The sequence below is a fragment of the Xyrauchen texanus genome, chromosome 12 (assembly GCF_025860055.1).
Source record: "Xyrauchen texanus isolate HMW12.3.18 chromosome 12, RBS_HiC_50CHRs, whole genome shotgun sequence".
Taxonomy (NCBI): Eukaryota; Metazoa; Chordata; class Actinopteri; order Cypriniformes; family Catostomidae; genus Xyrauchen; species Xyrauchen texanus.
In genome coordinates, this window is record NC_068287.1 from 28,822,856 (window position 1) to 28,843,057 (window position 20,202).

General features: G+C 37.1%; 1 protein-coding gene across 1 annotated transcript in view; it reads left to right on the forward strand.

Annotated features, from left to right (window-relative positions):
• The window catches only part of shank1 (SH3 and multiple ankyrin repeat domains 1), a 138,555-nt gene that overhangs the window by 67,477 nt on the left and 50,876 nt on the right, over positions 1-20,202 (forward strand). Inside the window, 10 exon segments of the mRNA XM_052139116.1 lie at positions 3,334-3,537; positions 4,708-4,779; positions 5,853-5,961; positions 10,916-11,070; positions 11,163-11,330; positions 12,333-12,449; positions 14,264-14,341; positions 14,907-14,973; positions 15,157-15,323; positions 16,387-16,511. Of these exon segments, the coding sequence (XP_051995076.1) occupies positions 3,334-3,537; positions 4,708-4,779; positions 5,853-5,961; positions 10,916-11,070; positions 11,163-11,330; positions 12,333-12,449; positions 14,264-14,341; positions 14,907-14,973; positions 15,157-15,323; positions 16,387-16,511 (1,262 nt within the window).

The window sequence follows — 20,202 nt, forward strand, 5'->3', positions numbered from 1 at the left end:
AAATGTAGTGCAGGGGAAAACTTCAAAAGAGTCCTTGAAGAAAGTCCTTTAAAGGGTGACTCCAGGCGCCCAACGACGGATGAGGAGGGTATGATGATGCAGAAGATGAAAGATCCAAGGAGGATGATCAAGAGGCATAGGCGGCGGCTTCAGGGCTGGGAATGGATCCGGGGGCCTTGGGGGCGGCCACAGGTCTAGGGATGGTTCAGGAGGCCTGGGAGGCGGCCACAGGGCTAGGAAGGGGTCAGGAGGCCTGGAAGGCGGCCACAGGGCTAGGAATGGGTCAGGAGGCCTGGAAGGTGGCAACAGGGGTAGGAATGGGTCAGGAGGCCTGGGAGTTGGTCACAGGGCTAGGACTGGGTCAGGAGGTGGAACTGCTGTGGAAGCAGGCGGAACCACAGAAGAGTCAAGGGTGGCAGAGCCAAGGGAGGCGGAGCCATGAGTGGCTCGAGGGGAGGAGCTGAGGAAGGAAGAGCCGTGGAAGGCTCGAGGGGTGAAGCTAGTCATGGGAGGATCGAGGGACGAGGCTGTGGAGGGTTCGAGGGACGATGCCGTGGAAGGTTCGAGGGATGAGGCCATGGAAGGCGGAGTCTTGGGAGGATCGAGGGAAGAGTCCATGGGAGTCTCGGTGCTGAAATCCATGGAAGGGAGTACAGGCAGAGACTGGGAAACGACATCCGTTGTCGTGAGCATAAACAGAGACTGGGGACCGACCACCGTGGTCGTGAGCATAGGCAGAGACTGGGAGGGGGAGTCCTTTTCCTTCTCCTCCTCTTCTGGCCAGCAGGGAGCGTGGATACGGGGATGGTCGAGGCTACAGGCATTGGCTCTGGGATGGTCAAGGCTACAGGCACTGGGAGGGTCGAGGCTACATGCACTTCTGCTTCATAATACCTGGCCCTCCTCTTGCATGCTTCATCACTTTCATTGGCTGTGGCTTATTGTCCATCTCTCGCTCGTCGGGATAGTGCACACACATGACAACAAGACGTCTAGATATCAAGGTGTTTTGAAAACTGTTGTGGCATCATAAAACTAAAATAAAGGTAGGGTACAACAAGGCTAAAGGCACACCTTAAGGAAAATATTATTTTAATATATATATATTTATTTAAATGTATTGGCCTAAAATGGAAAATGATCTGTTTTGCTTAACCATATGAATATTAACCATGGTTTAACTACAGTAATCATGCACTAAAAAACCCCTAATAAGTTCATTGCACTCATTTGATTGAGTAAACTGTTTCCCTCAATTCCATTGAGTAATGGGATCTTCCCAAAACGTTTTTAGTATTTAAGTTCAATTAACTTGGTTTTCAAGTAGAGTGAACTTAACTATTTAAGTTGAGTTAACTAAATGCAAGTGGACCTAACTCAGTTTTGAATTTAAATAGTTGTTTCTACTGTTGTACATTTTTAATTGAATTGATTACATTTTAGATCAAACAACAGCACAGCTCAAATAAATAATTATTTACAATAAATTCATGTATGCACTTCAGCTGCACATGCACAAAGAGAACTGAGATAGTGTGACCAGGGTCCAGCTTGACCCTAATGGTGACATTACACCAAACATCTATTTGCAACAAAGCATAAATAATACAACAAAAGAGCTAAAACATCTATGAATTCGTAATAACAATCATTTAAATGGCCTAATCTGGAGACTCCTGGAGACAAAAGGACTCCTCCTCCCCAGACTCTGCCTATGCTCACGACCACGGTGGTCGGTCACCAGTCTCTGCTTATGCTCACGACAACGGATGTCGTTTCCCAGTCTCTGCCTGTACTCCCTTCCATAATTCAAGCAGCAAGGGATTGTGGGTATTCCCCATAGCCTCAATTTTAACTAAAATATATTCAGTATTTCTGCACATTTAATTAAGGGTGGAAAAAGCAGATAGTTCCTATCTTACGCAACTATTTGCTAATATACTTCTTCGGAAGTATCGATCTGCCTATCCCAACTGTAGCTTCAAGTCCAGCACCGATCTATCTGAACAGTACAACATGAAGTTGAACACCTATTATCTTAGATAAACCCACATCTAAATGGCATGAAATGACATTACCAAACAAATAAAGCATGACCGAAGATGATTGAACAGGCTCTTTCTCTATACGTGGGTGGTTCTTGGCCAGTCGAAGCTCCAATAGATCCTAGACCTTTTGACATTTAAGTAAAAGGTCTGGCTATGTAAGGCTGATAAAAAAAAACACACATACACACACACACACACACAAAAAAAAAACTCCTGGAATTTGTGTAAATTAAGCCATTAACTAATTGGTGTTTACACTCAGCGCTTGTCATTTCTGTGTGCAATATGCATCAGGCGGCCAGTAAACATACTGCGGGCAGTCAGTGGGCATGCCAACTGAAGCTATATAATCTACCACTGCCTGTAACGATGTGCTGGCACTGGCAATGACGAAGACGTGAAGATGAAGAACCCAAGTGCAGTTTATTTACATACGTGAAATCCAAAACCCTAACTATAGGCATGAACTGAACATAAACTTGACTTAAACTAGACTTAAACTAGACTTAGCAAACAAGGTTACATTAACATCTACAATCACATTCAATACTTGACAATGGCAAACATGAGGTTTAAATACATGACATGGGAGACCAAGACAAACAAGTTAACCAATGAACAGACAGAACTATAATCAAGATAACAAGACTAATAAATTTAAACCAATGACAAACTAGAACTGATAAGACAATAAACCAGTGAAAACAAGACACATGAACACGGAGGGAAACATGAAATCACATGACAAGGGAACCACATGACATGTAACAGGAACTAGAATTTCATAATAAAAGACATGAAAACAAAACATGAACAAAAACACATCTAGACATTACACTACCCAAGTAGTAGATTATTCTCAGTGGGGTATGTTACAAGTCAGATCAGAACATTTCACCTTCTTTTACTATACCAGATTAGGCAATACACCATAACGATTACCTCAAGTTAAGAAATCAATTAGCATTTCCATTTAGTAAAACAAGGGTGACTGATTATGAAGAGGATGAGCAGTTGCTGGTCTGGGGTCCATTCATTCGACATGCTGTGTTGTTTCACCCAATTTCGTAAGACTGCAACCGCACTCTCTATAGTGAATCACAATGTCTCCCTCTAGTGAACATTGGACAGCATTTGTGCTAAGACTCAGTTTTTGTTCTTAAGGGTCAGTAGAGATCAATACTATCCAAGAATGAACTAACCAAATAAATCAGTGTCTGAATCAATCATTGAAACATTTTGTTTTATTTAACAGCAGTCTCTCTTTCTCCTTCTCTCTCTGTAGAAGTGTCTGAGGTTCAACCCAGATGAAACCGTGTGGAAGGCAAAGCAACAGGTTTTGTGTAGTCTAACTGAATCTCTGAGGGATGTTTTGAACTATGGCCTTTTCCAACCTGCTACCGATGGTCACGATGCCAAGTTCTTGGAGGAAGAGAGGCCTCTCCGCGAGTACCCTCAATCCTTTGAGAAAGGTGTACCCTACCTGGAGGTACATTCATGTTATTCTGCTCTTCGTTTTAGGATATTTTGTTTGTTTAATTGGTTCTTTTTTTTTTTTTTACACTTAATCTATAATTGAATATGAATCTTGGTGCTAGGAAACCACTGCTTCAAATTGTTGGTTGCCTTGGAGATAATCATTTTTTTAAGCAGCTTCTCTGGTAACCATGAGTCCTAATAACCCTGATATGCTTTACTGGAAATTTATCTTACAGTGAAAATAATAAAAATTTAGGGGAGATGTCATTTGTGAAGCACAGGGCAATTATTAAGGTAAACAATGCTTGGCCTACAAGTCAACTTTATGTAAATTAATTAATTTACAAGAAAGCCCTTTAATTCCTTTTACAAGAGATTAAAGGAATAGTAAATACAACTTAATCTCAACTGACAGCATAAGTGATATACTGATTAACACCAAAAATAATTTTGACTCGTTCCTTTGTTAAAAAAAAAAAAAAATGGGTGGCCTGTGATACTCAATGGAAGATTAGAGGTAATATATTATGGAAATTTTAAATGGAAATTAATGTAAAAGTTTTTAAATATGGGTCAATTGTACAGAACTGAAATAAACATTACAAATTTGAATTTCATTGCACCGTTTGGAAATTATTGCCACGTAAACAATTGAACAATATTAGCATAGTATCAGGGTGATAGAATCACTTACCTGTGCTCACCAAATTCTGTGTAAAGTTATATCCATCTTTCAACACAAATCATGTAAATCCGGTCAACCCGGTAACTTTCACATGGTATCTATGCAACAATACCTCAAAGGGATTTGAGGGAACCATTCGTAAGCGTCATAACCAGAGGTTCATCCATCTAGAAAAGGAAGATATTGGACAACTTCACAGATCAATTAGTAAATGTTTTTAATAAATAATTAATTTAAGAAAACCCTTCCTCCTTTCATCCCTCTTGTTGCCACATAGACTTACATCATAATGTAAGTAATTACTGTAAACACATGTTATTTGTTTAAACTGAGTCAAAATTATTGTGCATGGTAATCATCAGCATGCCACTGATGCTGTCAAAAGAGCTTATGGTAAATAATTTTCACCCCGATTATTGCTATAAGTTTAAATGTGTCTTTGACATCTCTTTTTCCCTGTCTTCAACTGATTTTGAATGGTTTATTTTTACACAGTTCCGCTACAAAACCAGGGTGTACAAACAGACAAATCTCGATGAGAAACAGCTGGCCAAACTGCACACCAAGGCAAGTAGGGTTGAGTAAAAATATGGATTTTCCAAAGCACCGCGATCTTCGCTTGAACGATCTTGACTATTAAATCACAAGATCTTTCTTTTTACACCATGTGGAAACATTCTATAATACAAGTACATAAATCACTTGCATGTCCAACCAAATCTCATGCTATGCAACTAAAAATGTCTCTGGTTAGCTACTACCAGTAAATAATCAGATTTCACTCACCAGTGATTGAGTAGTGTAGTGGAGAAGTTATTTGCACAGAGGTCCTTTCACTGAGTGTTGAGAGTAAAAGTTTGGTTTAACTCGTTCTGTGTGTCCAAAGACGAGATCCACTGATCCATATGTCATAAAATAATGTCTCTTTTAATACCCTCTCTGTTTTTTTTACAGTAAGTTGTTATGATAATGAAAAATGTCATTCTAATCAAACATGGATGTGCTAAAGAATCACGCAGGTCTCTAGTTGTATTCGCCTACTGCCGATGCCGCTAGTCTTAAAGAGACAATACCGATGAAGCATGTGTTCTATATATCAATGTAAATATTGTAAATAGTACAAATTACGCAAGTAAACAATACAAATTTTACACAAATATAGATGCAACATAATTTATGCAATTTAATTAATTGATGGAATAGACTGAATTTAAACAATTTTCAAAAGCAAGATTTGATGAAAAACTAATGATACATTTTTTTTTTCATTTATATTTTCAAATAGTACCTACTGTAGAAGGTTCCTTTATAATTAATAACATTAGCTGAGAGATCATTTATTTTATATGCAAGCAAAATGGATAGTGTAACAGAAATGTACCCATATGAAGTGATATCAAATCATAATCGAATCGATTCTGCACCAACACCCATACCTATAGGTAAGCAATCACAGCATGAACAATTTTATTCTTCCTATGAAAACAGAAATTGATTTGTGTCTGTGTGTGAAATAGAAAGACTTATAGCATGTGCTACATGTGTGTTAGCATGCATGTCAATGTTTAAATACTGCAATAAATTATCCTCAGGGCAGTGGTGAGAACTGAAGTGTGTGTTGTGGCCTTCTCCCCCTATAGGTCAGTCTAAAGAAGTTCATAGACTACATTCAAGCTGGCACCATGGAAAAGGTAGCCAAACTTCTAGATAAAGGGCTTGACCCCAACTACCACGACCCTGATACAGGAGGTGAGGTGTCAAGTACTTTGTTGTTCCCTTCCTGAGAGTTAATGAACTGCCCATTATTTGTAGGCTGAATAATTATTTACAGCCAGCAGAGCATAAACTGGCCCACACACACACGCATCTTACATGCATTATGGAAAATGGCTGCATGAATATTCAATGCATGTTTACAGGAACGGAAATTTGCATCTTCTAAGTCATCCGGAGTTTAAATTGCAACAAAAGTGTAAGGTTAGTTTCCATCCACTTTTTGTGCTTTTTTTGTTATTGACAAAGTGCAAACAAGTAAAAATTTTTGCAAAATTTGCTGTCTTCTACCTGTTTCCATTCAGAATCAGAATCAGCTTTATTGCCAAGTATGCTTACACATAAAAAATTTAATAAAAAATAAAAATAAATACAAATTGAATTGAATTGAATAGAAAATAAAGTATAAATAGAATACACAATAAGACTATATATATATATATATATATATATATATATATATATACATACATACCATACACATACATACACACATATACACACACATACATATATACACATACATACATCCATACATACACACATATACACACACATACATATATACATATATACACATACACACACATACACATACCTAGTGCAAAACTAAATACAAATCTGTTATATACAGTGCAAGGGAATGTAAGTAATGGCAGAAGAGGTTGGATGTGTTGAACAAATATAAAAAAGACTATATGGTAAATTGCACATAATTATTGCTTTATGGGGCAGTTTTAACTCTTCATGTGATGGATAGCCTGAGGGAAAAAACAGTTCCTGTGCCTGACGGTTCTAGTGCTCAGAGCTCTTAAGCGTCGGCCAGAAGGCAACAGTTCAAAAAGGTAGTGGGCTATGTGAGTGCGGTCCAGAGTGATTTTTGCAGCCTTTTTCCTCACTCTGGAAGTGTATAGATCTTGAAGGGAGGGCATGGGGCAAACAATAATCCTTTCAGCACTCCGAACTGTCCTTTGTAGTCTTATGATTTCCAATTTCATTGCTGAACCAAACCAGACAGTTATTGAAGTGCAGAGGACAGACTCAATGACTGCTGAGTAGAATTGTATCAGCAGCACCAGTGGCAGGTTGAACTTCCTCAACAGGCGAAGGAAGTACAACCTCTACTGGGCCTTTTTTACAATGGTGTCAAGGTAGGTCTCCCACTTCAGGTCCTGTGAGATGATAGTGCCAAGGAACCTGAATGACTCAACTGCTGCCACAGTGGTGTTTATAATGATGAGGGGGGTCAGTGTTGGGGTGTTCCTCCTAAAGTCCACAATCATCTCCACCGTTTGAGCGTGTTCAGCTCCAGGTTGTTTTAACTGCACCAGACTACCAGCTGTTCAACCTCCCTTCTGTAAGCAGACTCATCATCATCTCGGATGAGGCCGATGACAGTGGTGTCATCTGCAAACATCAGGAGTTTGACACAGGGGTCCTTGGTTATGCAGTCATTGGTGTAGAGGGAGAAGAGTAGTGGGGGGAGCACACATCCCTGGGGGCACCAGTGCTGATTGTACAGGTGCTGGAAGTGAATTTCCCCATCTCACAAGCTGCTGCCTGTCCAACAGAATGCTGGTAATCCACTAACAGATAGACATGGGAACAGAGATCTGGTGTATTTTAGTCTGGAATATAGCTGAAATGATGGCGTTGAAAGCCGAACTGAAGTCCACAAAAAGGATCCTTTCATATGTCCCTGGTCTGTCCATATGATGCAGGATATGATGCAATCCCATGTTGACAGCATCCTCCACAGACCTGTTTGCTCGACAAGCAAATTGAAGGGGATCTAGAAAGGGTCCAGTGATGGGCCAACACCAGTCTCTCAAATGATTTCATGGCCACAGACGTCAGAGCGACAGGTCTGTAGTGATTAATTCCTGTGATTTTTGGTTTCTTTGGGACAGGAATGATGGTTAGATGTTTGAAGCAGCATGGGACTTCATAATGCTCCAGTGATCTATTAAAAATCAGTGTAAAGATGGGGGCTAGCTGGTTAGCACAGGATCTAAGAAACATGGATGAAACTTGCTTGTACTGTACTTGCTTGTTTTCATTTTTGGGGGGTTACCTCTCGCAATCCCCCCTGGAATCTATGCCCCTTTGAACTCCGCATTGGACAAATAGTTCTATAACATTTTGGGAATGTCATTCAGCTTTTTTTGTCTGAGAACAGGGTAAGGCTAATTTAAGTTTGTGTACAGAAAAGGCAATTATATAGGCCTAACAATATAACATTTTAATTTGGTGATTTCTTAAAAAAAAATTAGTTAATGCTTTATTCGTTTTGGTAATTTATTTAATTTAATACAGGGACAATAATTTGATTGGTGTTCCAAAAAAGCTCACTAAAGCGTTTCCTAGTATTGCAAATTAATTTTTAATTTAAAGCATTGTGCACAGAAATTATATGTTTTTTTTTAATGTGGGCTAATGCCCTATTATTTTGAATGGTGTGGAAAATAAACTTTTTTGTTAATGAATAAACAGATGGCTACCGCAATTACATTAATCACAAAGAGTGGCGATTCATTTGTTCTCTGTGCACTTGTTGATGACAGGGGCGTGATTTGAGATATTTGTGTTGGCACTCCAGGAAGTGTCATGATGCAGACTTGTTTGCAGCATCAGATCTGTTCAGGTATGCCGTTAAAACCAATCCAGAACAGTGCGAGTAATGCTTCACGTATACAATAATTGGCTTTCAAGAACGTATACCTTGTAATCGTGATTACCACATGCTAACAATTTGTGTAAATTGTGTAATGTGACACAAAATGTCTGCGTTAATGCCAATTTTCTTGACAAAAAGTGCTTCCAGCGATATTTGAGGTATCCACAGTTTAAGCGTTTGAGTTAAACAGAAAAAATATTACTTCGACAATTATGACATTTTAGCGATAATTTGCGTTTCCATCAACTATATTGGTAAACTTTTTGATTTTCTACAGCTTTTGTCGAAAAAAATAACCTTGGATGTAAACGTAATTACTTGCTGCTTCTTAAACAAACAAATACAAACAAACAGAAAAATAACCCAATTAAGCTCTTGGCTTTCGTGTGTAGTGAGATTAAACGATTAGTTCAGTGATTCAGTTCAGTGGGTGTCAACAGAGGAAACCCGCAGGAATATATTTGTAACTATTTGCATATTAATAATTGGGCAGCATATTTTGTGGCATATTAATTCAAGTTTTTATAATTCAGATTTAAGATGTTCTTTGAGCATTTGGTGAGCTGTAGACGTGGCCAGACATGCCGTGAAAGTCATTTTATCACCCAGACGACAATGAGGAATAATATTAGCGTTTGTTAAAGTGGAGTGTGGCGTGCGAGACGACTACCTTGAGTGTTGTTCACAGTTTGTGTCGACTGCGCTGTCACAGAACTGATGTTGTGCTTGCCAGGCTGACAGTCACTTAGCAGCAGACCCTGCCAACAGAGTGTGAACTGCTGCTCCATTTGCAACCGCTAGGTGGCAGCGCAAATAAACTGTACTGAATGCCGTCAGCTTCTAAATTTTTTCTTTTTGCTACACCCTTCTAATGGCAGCTGAATTGAGAAATTTGAGATTTTACAGGCCATAAATATTATGACTGTCCATGAAACTGTAATATGAATACATTTTATAAAAAAAGTAAATGAAAATGGGATTATTTAGCTGATTTTGTCTTGAATATTTGTGACAAGAGTATGTCATCAAGAGATGAGCCAGTCTCTCAGTGAAACTGTATCTGTAACACAAATGTTTCCTTCGTTTTGTTTATCATATTCTCATTTTGCAGGCTTAATGTGATTAATATTCCACATATACTTGGGTGTAATCCAGTTACAAAGTTATTAGTAAGTAGCTGTAATCTAATTACAATTGTAAAAAAAAAATAGTGTAATACAATAAATTTTAAATTCTTGTAATCAGATTACAGTTACTGAATTTCAAGTGATTTAATTACTTTGAAGTGCATTATAGGGATATGCTTACTTCTAATATATTAGCCTATTTATGTAGATTCAATTGTGACCCCTGTAATGAGTCAATATGACTGGGAAATGTCAAGAGTCTATGACATGTTTGTAACATTGAACAAGAAAAAATATAGAAATTATTTAGAATTTGTTGAGTGGCAAAGTGTTTTAGAAAGTAACTTAAAAGTAAAGTAACTAGTAATGTAATATTAATTAAGTATTTAGTAAAGTAATCTGATTCCAATTTTAAAGAAATAATTTGTAATTTGTAGTAAATTACTATTTTTAAATAACTTAACCATCATTGTAGATATATTGCCACATGGAGTTCTGAAGAAAACAAAAAACATTTCAGTGTCCAATATAAACGTCTGATAGCAATGAGGTAAATTTCGTTACAATGTGCATAAGTCACTTCAGACTTTTTTGTTTGTTTTTCAATAGTTTGTCATTAATTTGAATTGCTCAGTCACATTAGAGATAATTGAATAATTGAATAATTCTGTTTTATTTACGTACTTGTCAAATAATTTCTTTACTCTCATTTTGAAGGGGACACCAAGGGGTTTTTTGTTTTGCCCCGTTTGCATTTGTATTATTTTATTTCTTAAACAATTATTTTAAGAATATATCATTATATTATTTACAATACACATATTTTATTGATATTTTAGGGGGGGACAACCCTCAGATAGGGGGGGTCCTGACCCCCCCATCTGAGGGATTTCCGCCTATGTTTACGGGCCCTGCCTACCACCATGTATTTTACCTGTGTTTACTTCATTCATGAGTGAGAAATATTTATAACACAGAAATGCTTCAAGTTTCAAACATGTTTAAAATGGTTGTTTATTTACTAATTAAAACCCCAGACATGTATGTATTTGCTAGACACATTAATTGTATGTGTGTATGTGTGTATGTGTGTATGTGTGTGTGTGTGTGTGTGTGTGTGTGGCAGAGACCCCACTCACTCTGGCGGTACAGACAGAGCCAGGCGGAGGGGAGAACATCAGGCTGCTGGTGATGGGGGGAGCTCATATTGACTTCAGGGCAAAGGATGGCTTGACCCCTCTCCACAAGGCCGTCAGATCACATGGACACACAGCCTTACTGGTAACATGCAAACATGCAAACACGCACATAACCTCTGACATTCTGAAACCCATAATGGAATTGAAATTGTGCTAATTTTTTCTCTTTTATAGATGCTGTTGTCTTTAGGGGCATCTCCTGATTATAAGGACCACCGTGGGCTGACACCACTTTACCACACTGTGCTTATAGGGGGTGACACCTCCTGCTGTGAGACCCTCCTGTACCACAGAGCCAAGCTGGGGCTCCGTGATGAAAATGGTTGGGATGAGACCCATCAGGTAAAAAGAGATGAGGATAGAAAGGGTTTGTATGTGCATGCCATACACAGCAAAAACATGCAAATCCAGAGATAAATGGGTATGCACAAAATAATTTTGGAAAGTTGACATGCCCTCTGATGTTATATGCTATACTCCTAAAAAAAACAATTTTGCTGCTACTTTTATAATTCTTATGCATGCAGCTTTTATGACCTCAATGAGAGAGACTACATGAAATCATTTTTATAACCGCAGGACCTTTTAACATGAACTAGTGACAGGCAAAAGTTGATGAAAAATTGTATTATTACACTTAAAAGAAATGGAAGTGTAAAATATACACTTTCGCATATACATTCATATACTGAAAATTGTTACCTAAAATCTTGATGTTGATTAAATGTCAATGTACATGTTATGCATCAAATGCCCTAATGTTTGTGTCTGTGTTAATTTAAACATATCTCTGTCTCACTGTGAATCACTCATTTAGTCACACCTTCACCTTCTTTATCTTTCTGTCTCTCATCTCATGAAATGTCAATCTCACAGTGCCCTCACTTCATCTCAGGGCTGATGGGGAAACACCTATCTTCTCTGAATATCTGCACCGCATTGGGTCTGTGTGTTGGTTTTAAATATGTATCAATAGCGCTCTTCTAAACAATCTACTACTTCATAGTATCTTTCCATCACCCTCTATCCTTATCTTTCTCTCCCTGTCTCTCTCTCTCTCTCTCTCTCTCTCTCTCTCTCTCTGTATGTGTGCACATATCTGTTTTGATTATTTTGTTCTCTCACTCACACATTCTCTGGTGTTAATTAGCAAAGGTGTCTGTTCTGACAATGTATAAAATCTATTCTCCTTTCTCTCTTTTTCCTCCTTGTATCAAAAAACTATTTCCGCCTCTACCCTTCCACATCTCATTATTCTCTTTTTCTCTGTTTCTTATCCATTTTTTATACTTCCTGCTTCCTTTCCCTCTTTTCCTTCTCCCTTTTATCTTCCTCTGTTTTCAGGCCTGTCAAAATGGCAACTCACAACACTTAGAGCACCTGCTTTTTTATAGTGCGGACTCTTCATCCCAGAATGCCTCAGGAAACACTGCCCTGCACATATGCGCTTTATATAACAAGGTAGCTGCCAATCTAGACACAAAACACATGAAATGACAAATTAAATCCCTGTATACTCTTTCTACAACAAAATGGGTAATATGATTACAAGAAAGGTAGCAAATTTAGCCTAAATTAATCAATCATTACAGACTAGCTAGTTTGAGATCAAATGTTGACTTACAAAAGTTATAAAGTTGATAAACATGTATTTCCCTTTAAAGGGTAACTAAACCCTAAACCAACTTTTTTTAGTTAATGATCTGTAAGCATGGGGCTTTATTAGTACTGGTCATTGATTCAAGTAATTTTTTTGACATTTGTGTATAAAGTGTTTTAATTCTACAATATATGGTGTAAAAACGTCTGAGTGCTGCCCTCTTCAGGTTGAATGGTGGCTACTGCAGTTGAATTTTCCTATTGGCTGTTGCGGTATTTCTTGACGTAAGCGGTGACAGTTGACGTCAGCAGGTTCCAGCTCACCACGCCAGATTCATGTACATGTTGTCTTGCGACCGTGTGAGGAATAATAATAACATAGAGTCTGACAGCAGCTGTCAATTAATCCGTCACTACGAGTCTCAGGTGCACCCCGCTCAGCCCCTCACTCGGTTCGTTCCCTCTATCCCCGCCGGGGTCTGCCCACTTTTCCAGCATTTTCAAATATTTCTAGTGGGTGGAGTCAGACTCTGAGCAGGTGTTTAGTTACCCTTTAAATTATAGAACAGTGTTTGTTTGAGATTTTGCTTCATACAATTAAGCAGTAAGGCATGAGAGGCCGAGCTATATTGAGAATATAGTCACGGCTGTAGGGTGTTGCAACCCCTTCAGTTGTGACTATATTCACAATATGGAACAGACTCAACTGCAACTGTATGAAGCAAAATCTCAAACAAATTTTTTAAACTGGTCACAACAATTAAAAATAAAATTATGGACACAAATGTACATTAAAATTTTATATTTTGTATGTAAAATCATTAAATGTCATCCTTCCACCAGAAATATAGTCACTAACAGTAAAGAGTAAACAGAACATTGTTAGGCAACAAGAATAACTGTCAGCTTTGGGTGCTGTGGAGTGATACATATAGAAGTTCAATGAAGAGGTCAAAGCTGTGATTTATTATGAATAAAGCACGGCTGTTGACCAATCAGCATCCAGTGCCTGAACTATCCATTTTATAATAACTTAGATAACAGTGTTAAAGGATTAATGGATGAGCTTGATGAATGCTGTCAACATGACAAATAAATTTCTATAGATAAACAGATATTTGTTGCATAGAAAACTACTACATGCTACCCTGATAACACACCGATAACATCACCTAGATGTCTTATTGTTTACACCAGGAAGATGTATTTTAACATTGTTTTCTCATCTGCAATTTGTCTATAAGACATATGTCAATAAGTATGTCTCGGATGTCAATAAGACATTAAGCAGATGTATTTGAGACATCTATTATTTAGAATGTGAATCTAATCTTTTTAAGATGTTTAGCAGGTGTAAAATTAGATTGTGATGCTTTCCAGATGAAAAGATCAAAAACAGACATCTCGGAGATGTACGTGCGCTATATCTGGGTAGTTCCATGCTAAATTAAGTTTATGTTAAATAGTATATTTAATACTATAATACTGATCTCTCAACTGAAAACATAAGATCTGTGCCTCTAATGCTTTAAAAAGTTCATGGGACCTCATAGTGTATCATGTTAATGGAAAGTGCTGTATACAAGAGTTTTATAAATGATACTTGTTACATTGTACTGCCAGCATCTCATCTCTTTAATGCCTTGAGGTCGTTCTTCTCTAATTCTGTCATTTAGGATAGCTGTGCACGCATACTGCTATACCGAGGAGCTAACAAGGACACAAAGAATAACAGTGGGCAGACCCCCTTCCAGGTAATTATGACATTCTTTCCTCCAGGCTGTTTCTTTGTGTTTGTTCAGGATAAACCAATAATTAAAGAAAACCAAGCTCCCACAAACGCTCTGTTAGGCTTCCTTAGGGAGTTAACTTAAAGGTGATCTGTGTACATTTTTTGGATGTTAAATTCTCAGTTTAATATGTGCAAATAATAAAAATATAAAATAAAATCAGTCATAGGTTGATTTCCCTGAAAAGTGTTAACACTGTGGCTCCTTGTCACTTTTTGAAAATTTTATTTTTGCACCTTTAAGTGTGGTGTTTCGGTTCGGGCTGCTTTTGTAATTTGTAGTGTGTTTTTGTGGATCAGTGTTTTGGTATGCATTGTGAGTCCCAGAAGGAATGAAGCTGCCTTGAGCCGAAAGAGTTTTATTTAACCTTCGTCATTTCCACACAGCTAGCTGTGACTATGTGAGTGTGTATGTTTGTGTTTAATATAAATAGAAGGGTGTTTTTATGTGACTTTGTGTTATTCCCAAGCTTTGCGTCAATCTGCGTCACTCAGAGATGCATGTTAAACGACTGTGCACAATGTTTCAGGTAGCTGTGATGTCTGGCCATTTTGAGCTGGGGGAAATCATTAAGAACCATCGAGAATCAGATGTAGGTAAGAGCACTTCTGAGGAGAAGCAGAGATTTATTTAGGTTGTGCTAATATTTTTTATACAGTGTGAGATACTTGCTCTTCAAATTGTGTGACATTTGGAGCTTAATAATTTAGTCTTTCTGTCTCTCTTTGCTTTTCTCTCACTCTATCTCTTTGAATTTTTCTTTCTTAATTTGATGCCAGTTCCCTTTTTGGAGTCGCCGAAGTACGCCCCCAGGAGGGAGAGTGCACGAACTCTTGGATTGCCCCATCCTCACCCCTTCCTGAGGGCCAACAGTGACAACAGCATGAATGTGCCTGACTGGATCGCCTTTCCCAACGCTGCTGGATCAAATATTGTCTCTGTTCAGGTAATCTTTGGCTATGTTCACACTGAAGTTTAATGTGACCAAATGTGATTTTCTGCTCAAATCAAAAAAAATTTGTAAGGTTGTTCACACAACATTTTAAATGAAGCCCAAATCAGACACTAGTCTGAAATGCCGACGCTTGTTAACTGTCCCGCATGCGTACAACAATCCCAGAGTATGCGTATAACAAACCCAGACATGTTAATTATTTTAATATGTATAATGAATGAACTTGTAAAATTAGTTATTAGCAGTTTATTTTAACCAGAATAGGACACTTAATAACTATCTAATAAAATATCAACAAATGATGGAAAAACAGATGGATAAAATAATCTAAATCTACCTCAGTGTGTTTCCATGCGCATATTTTACTATGTGAAATTAAATCGAACCACTGAACCCAAATGTTATAGACTATAATTCTCTTTTCTTTTCTTTAAAAGGAACTGAATGAATTAACTAGAAACCATAACAGGCATATAAAGCATACAAGTGATGATTGTTGATTTAGATTGAAGTAAAAATCACATTAAATATGACATGTCTGTTCACACTGAAGGCACATCAGAACAAATCAAATCCGTATCCGATTTATTTCCACATATGAAATTGGCCCAGATTGGATTTGAAAATATCACATTCAAAGAGCTGTTCTTATCCAATTTACAGATCTGTTTCACATGTGAATAAAAAAATCAGATTTGGATAAATTCAGCTGCGGTGTAAACGTAGACTTTGAATGCGCTAATGTGTGTGACTCCACAGCTGAGATAAAATCAGGTTTGGTAGCTACTACCAACAGTGTTACAGAAGCATTTGTCATTCATGTTAACTCTTAACCAACAACCTAGAGATGAAATGGTTACAAATTAAAAATTCAAAATCATAAATTTAGACAGAAACGTTTTTTGATTGCACATCTTTTTCTCAAGCAGAGAGAGAACTCTACTGAGTATGTGCCGAGAAAGTTTCAACACTAAAGCTTGTTTGTGATTGAAGAAAATTTTTGTTTTACAGTTGGCCTCTGTTACAATTGCCCTGTTATCCCATTATCTCTCAGGGTATTAAGCACGGCGGCACCCTGCGTAGCTCTAGCAGTCCCCGTGGAGCCCGAACCCGTTCTCCGTCCCGTGGCCGATCTGGAGACAGAGATGATCGGAGCCGGCAAACACGTGGAAGACAAGGGTGAGTGAGAGAGATAGAGAGAGAAAATAGAAATGACAGGGTTATAGCCAGTTTCCAAAGTGAACACTCACAAAGCAATAAATGTGTGCAAAAATTAGTTGGTAACTTTATTACGAACTGCAACATATTGCATGGTTTAAAAGGAATTTTAAGTATGATAATCACACCTTTGCTAATATAAGTGACATAAGTGAGTGAACTGTCTACCAAAGAAATCATCTCTTTTGCGACTCAACTTTTATCTCAACTTTCACACAATTTTTATCTCAGTGCAAAATTTACCATCAGATGTTCATCTTGTGTGCCTAAAGTACTTATGTGGAATATTCCTTGCATTAAGCCACTAAAACCAAAATATGAGGAACAAAATGGGTCTCATTTATGAAACACAAGCAGAAATAATGTTTTGTGTTTAAATCCTGCATAAAACTATTCCTACTTATATTGTCACATTGAATTTAAGGCATACGTTTACGCAAGAATGGTTTTACAAACGATTTACTTTAAATTCATTCTGCAGATATTTCATGAATGAGGCTCAATGTTTCTATACATTATTGTGAAAGGTGCATTTTCACTTCGGATGCTTCGGATGCTCCGAATGATCGGCCATTGATCAGTATCAGCCAATATTCACTTCCTACGATTCTATCGGTGGTATCATGATTTGGCTGATCGCGTCATCCGATCGGCCATTTTGCAACAGACGCATGGCTCCTTTAATTCTTCAGCATCACTGTCATGTAATCATTGGAGTGTGGGGAGCACCGGCTGAATGTTGTTAGACAACAAACTTGATTCAGCAGTTTTAAAACAATGCGGTGTGAGTGGTGTGGTGTGGTGGATATGAAAAAATTTGCGTACAGTATATGGCGTTTCACATGCGACACGGCAAAGGGAAACAGGCTTGCTGTGAAAAGTTAATGTTTTGTTCATTTGACATGTGACAGACGCATTGGATCTGTACAGGATCAGAAATGATTAGTTCACTTTCCAAGTCTTTGGATACGAGTCTTTCATTCATTTGACACGTGACAGCCACATATGTACCCATAGGCTCTGTACAGTAAAACAGAAATTATTAGCTCACATCTCTTTGGGTGCTGTGTCCGAAATCTTTAACTCATTCACTATTTCCTATATAGTGAATGTCAGTGAGTGAACTTTTTCTTTATTTATGTACCTTTGCAAAAATAATAATATTTGTTATTCTTATTAAATGGTATATTAATACAATAAATCTTAATTTTATTTGTCATTTTTAATATATATGTTCATAAAGATTTAATAAAAACTACATACATTTAATGAAAACTACATAATGCTTACATTATTGTATTTATTTATTTATTATGTTTTAGTCTCTTCAAACTCCAATCTCAGCTGGTAAGTGTTTCTGGGCACAGAGATGAGACAACTCATCCACTAAAGTTATTATAGCCTACATGTGATAACTAAATATTTCAATCATCCACAGAATTATCATTTCCACTCTGTGCAGTCTTCTGACTTACAATAATACTACCTCAGTGAATTTAGTGAAAAAAAACTAAACAAAACTTCAGCTTAATGGCAAAATAAAACTCAACATAACATAATCTATATTTCATCTGTATAAATATATAATCATTTGTTTATTTCATCTGTATGATTTTGGCTCACTTTATTTTATATTAATCAAGTAATGATTTGTCAAAAAGTAAAACTACAATCAGCATGAAATAAAACATTGCAAGAGTGAAAGAAGCCTTTAAAGACAGACCTTCTGTAAGTTCTGAAGTTGTTCATTGATGGTATATGCTTCCTTTGAAGCCAATACTCTTCGTTATTTATGCGTCATTGTTTACAAATGGTGTTTAATAGCGGAATTCCTGGTAAACAACTGCATTATCCATGGTCCAGCAGAGAAACGCGGCCACTTATCTATTTGTACATATTGGTATATTTAGCAATAAACGTAAAATGAAATGTTTTATACTTATGATCAACAACCGAAAATCAATAGTTTTATATATTTCCATTGGCTTTTAATTTCATAATTCGCAATGCTTCATGGGATTGTAGATTGTGCCCTCATGAAAGACGGTAAGTGCGTAGTCTTGTACCTTTTCTTTTTGTCCAATTTTCAAATACTTTTTTACCTCTAAAGAAAATTTGCGATGTTATGATTTACCTCGGAGCTGGTTGGTTTGGTCCATGGCTTAGTACTCTTTTATGAAGGATTTTATGAAAAGCCTACGCAAAAAAGGAATGGGAAAAATAGCTGTCCAAATGTGATCTGCAAGGTCCAGTTTCACCCTCTCAGTTAGGAAAACTAACATTTACAGTATACAGTATGTAGTAGAGGTGTGGTTTAGCCTTACACCATCAACTCTTGGTGATAAATACTTTTTGTGCTCCCATACATATTGCATTTTGATAGACTCTTTGTGGTAGCTTCAATACAAAGTGGAAGATATAGGACGAAATTCTGGAAGAGGAGTGCAGAAAAGGCGCGGGGCTGAATGAGTTAAATAGGAAATTACAGTAGTTCTAGATCCAACCTTCCTTAAATACAAATGATAAGTTTGGTTTTATTTTTGCCCTTAGAGTTTAACAAAACTCACATGAAATATTTCACATGAAATAATTCATCTAGACAATTTGCATGACTTTAAAATGTAATTTATTGTCATACTGACATGTACATATTGATCACAATACAAACAACTGCAACACACTGAACTATAAGCTGTAAGACCAGTAATTGTCACTCATGAACAAATCGTTTGTCTTCTGTGCTGAGCCAAGTAGCGGTCACGTGTCAAATGAACAAAAGACTCAGATCCGAAGACCCAGTCGGGAGGTGAACTATTAATTTCTGTTTCCTGTAGAGCCCATACAGCTTTTTGTCACTACTCACAAGAGAGCGTATGTTGCCCTCATTAAAGCTCCAGCAGGAACAAGCGAAAGAGGAACTAATATTACCAACATCCAACAACATAAAAATGCAGGAAACATATTTATTAATATAATTATACTATATACAACTAATACTAAATATGAAAAATTATTAAAAAATAAATTTAATACTAATACTGATTCTAATAATACTAATAAAAATAAATAAATAAAGAATAATACCAAAAATGTCACATTAAGTTTAATCACACCTATCAGTTATCAGTTTGAACTTAAGTCTTGTACTTTATAGGGCTGTCTATCATAATATAGACAATATTTTTTGTAAACCTACTTCTATTAAAGGCCTGTTTAAAAAAAAACTTTCATTCATAAATGAATATTTTTGTGTATGTTTATTTGATTATCAATTAACCAACGTACAGTATTTTTGTCAGCAGAAACTAGGCTACAACTATGGTATTGCCAACAGATAAATGCAGTTAACAGTGACAGAAAACTTATGACAAAACTGATAAAAGTTTAAAGGATCGTTTATCGTTTCGTTATCGGGATTGGTATTGGCTGATCAGATGACAAGGCTGTAAAAATCTTAATCGGAGTATCCCTAGTTTTACTGAGAGACAGAGAGTGGTTTATCTTTTAAGTGATGCTTCAAGTGATATAATGACCTGTGCTGTTTTTCACTGATGTAATCTAAGGAAAAACAGCTAAATAATTAAATTGACATAAGGGCAAAAATAAACATTTTAAATAAAATCATGCAAAATAAACGTTCATGGCTTGCAAG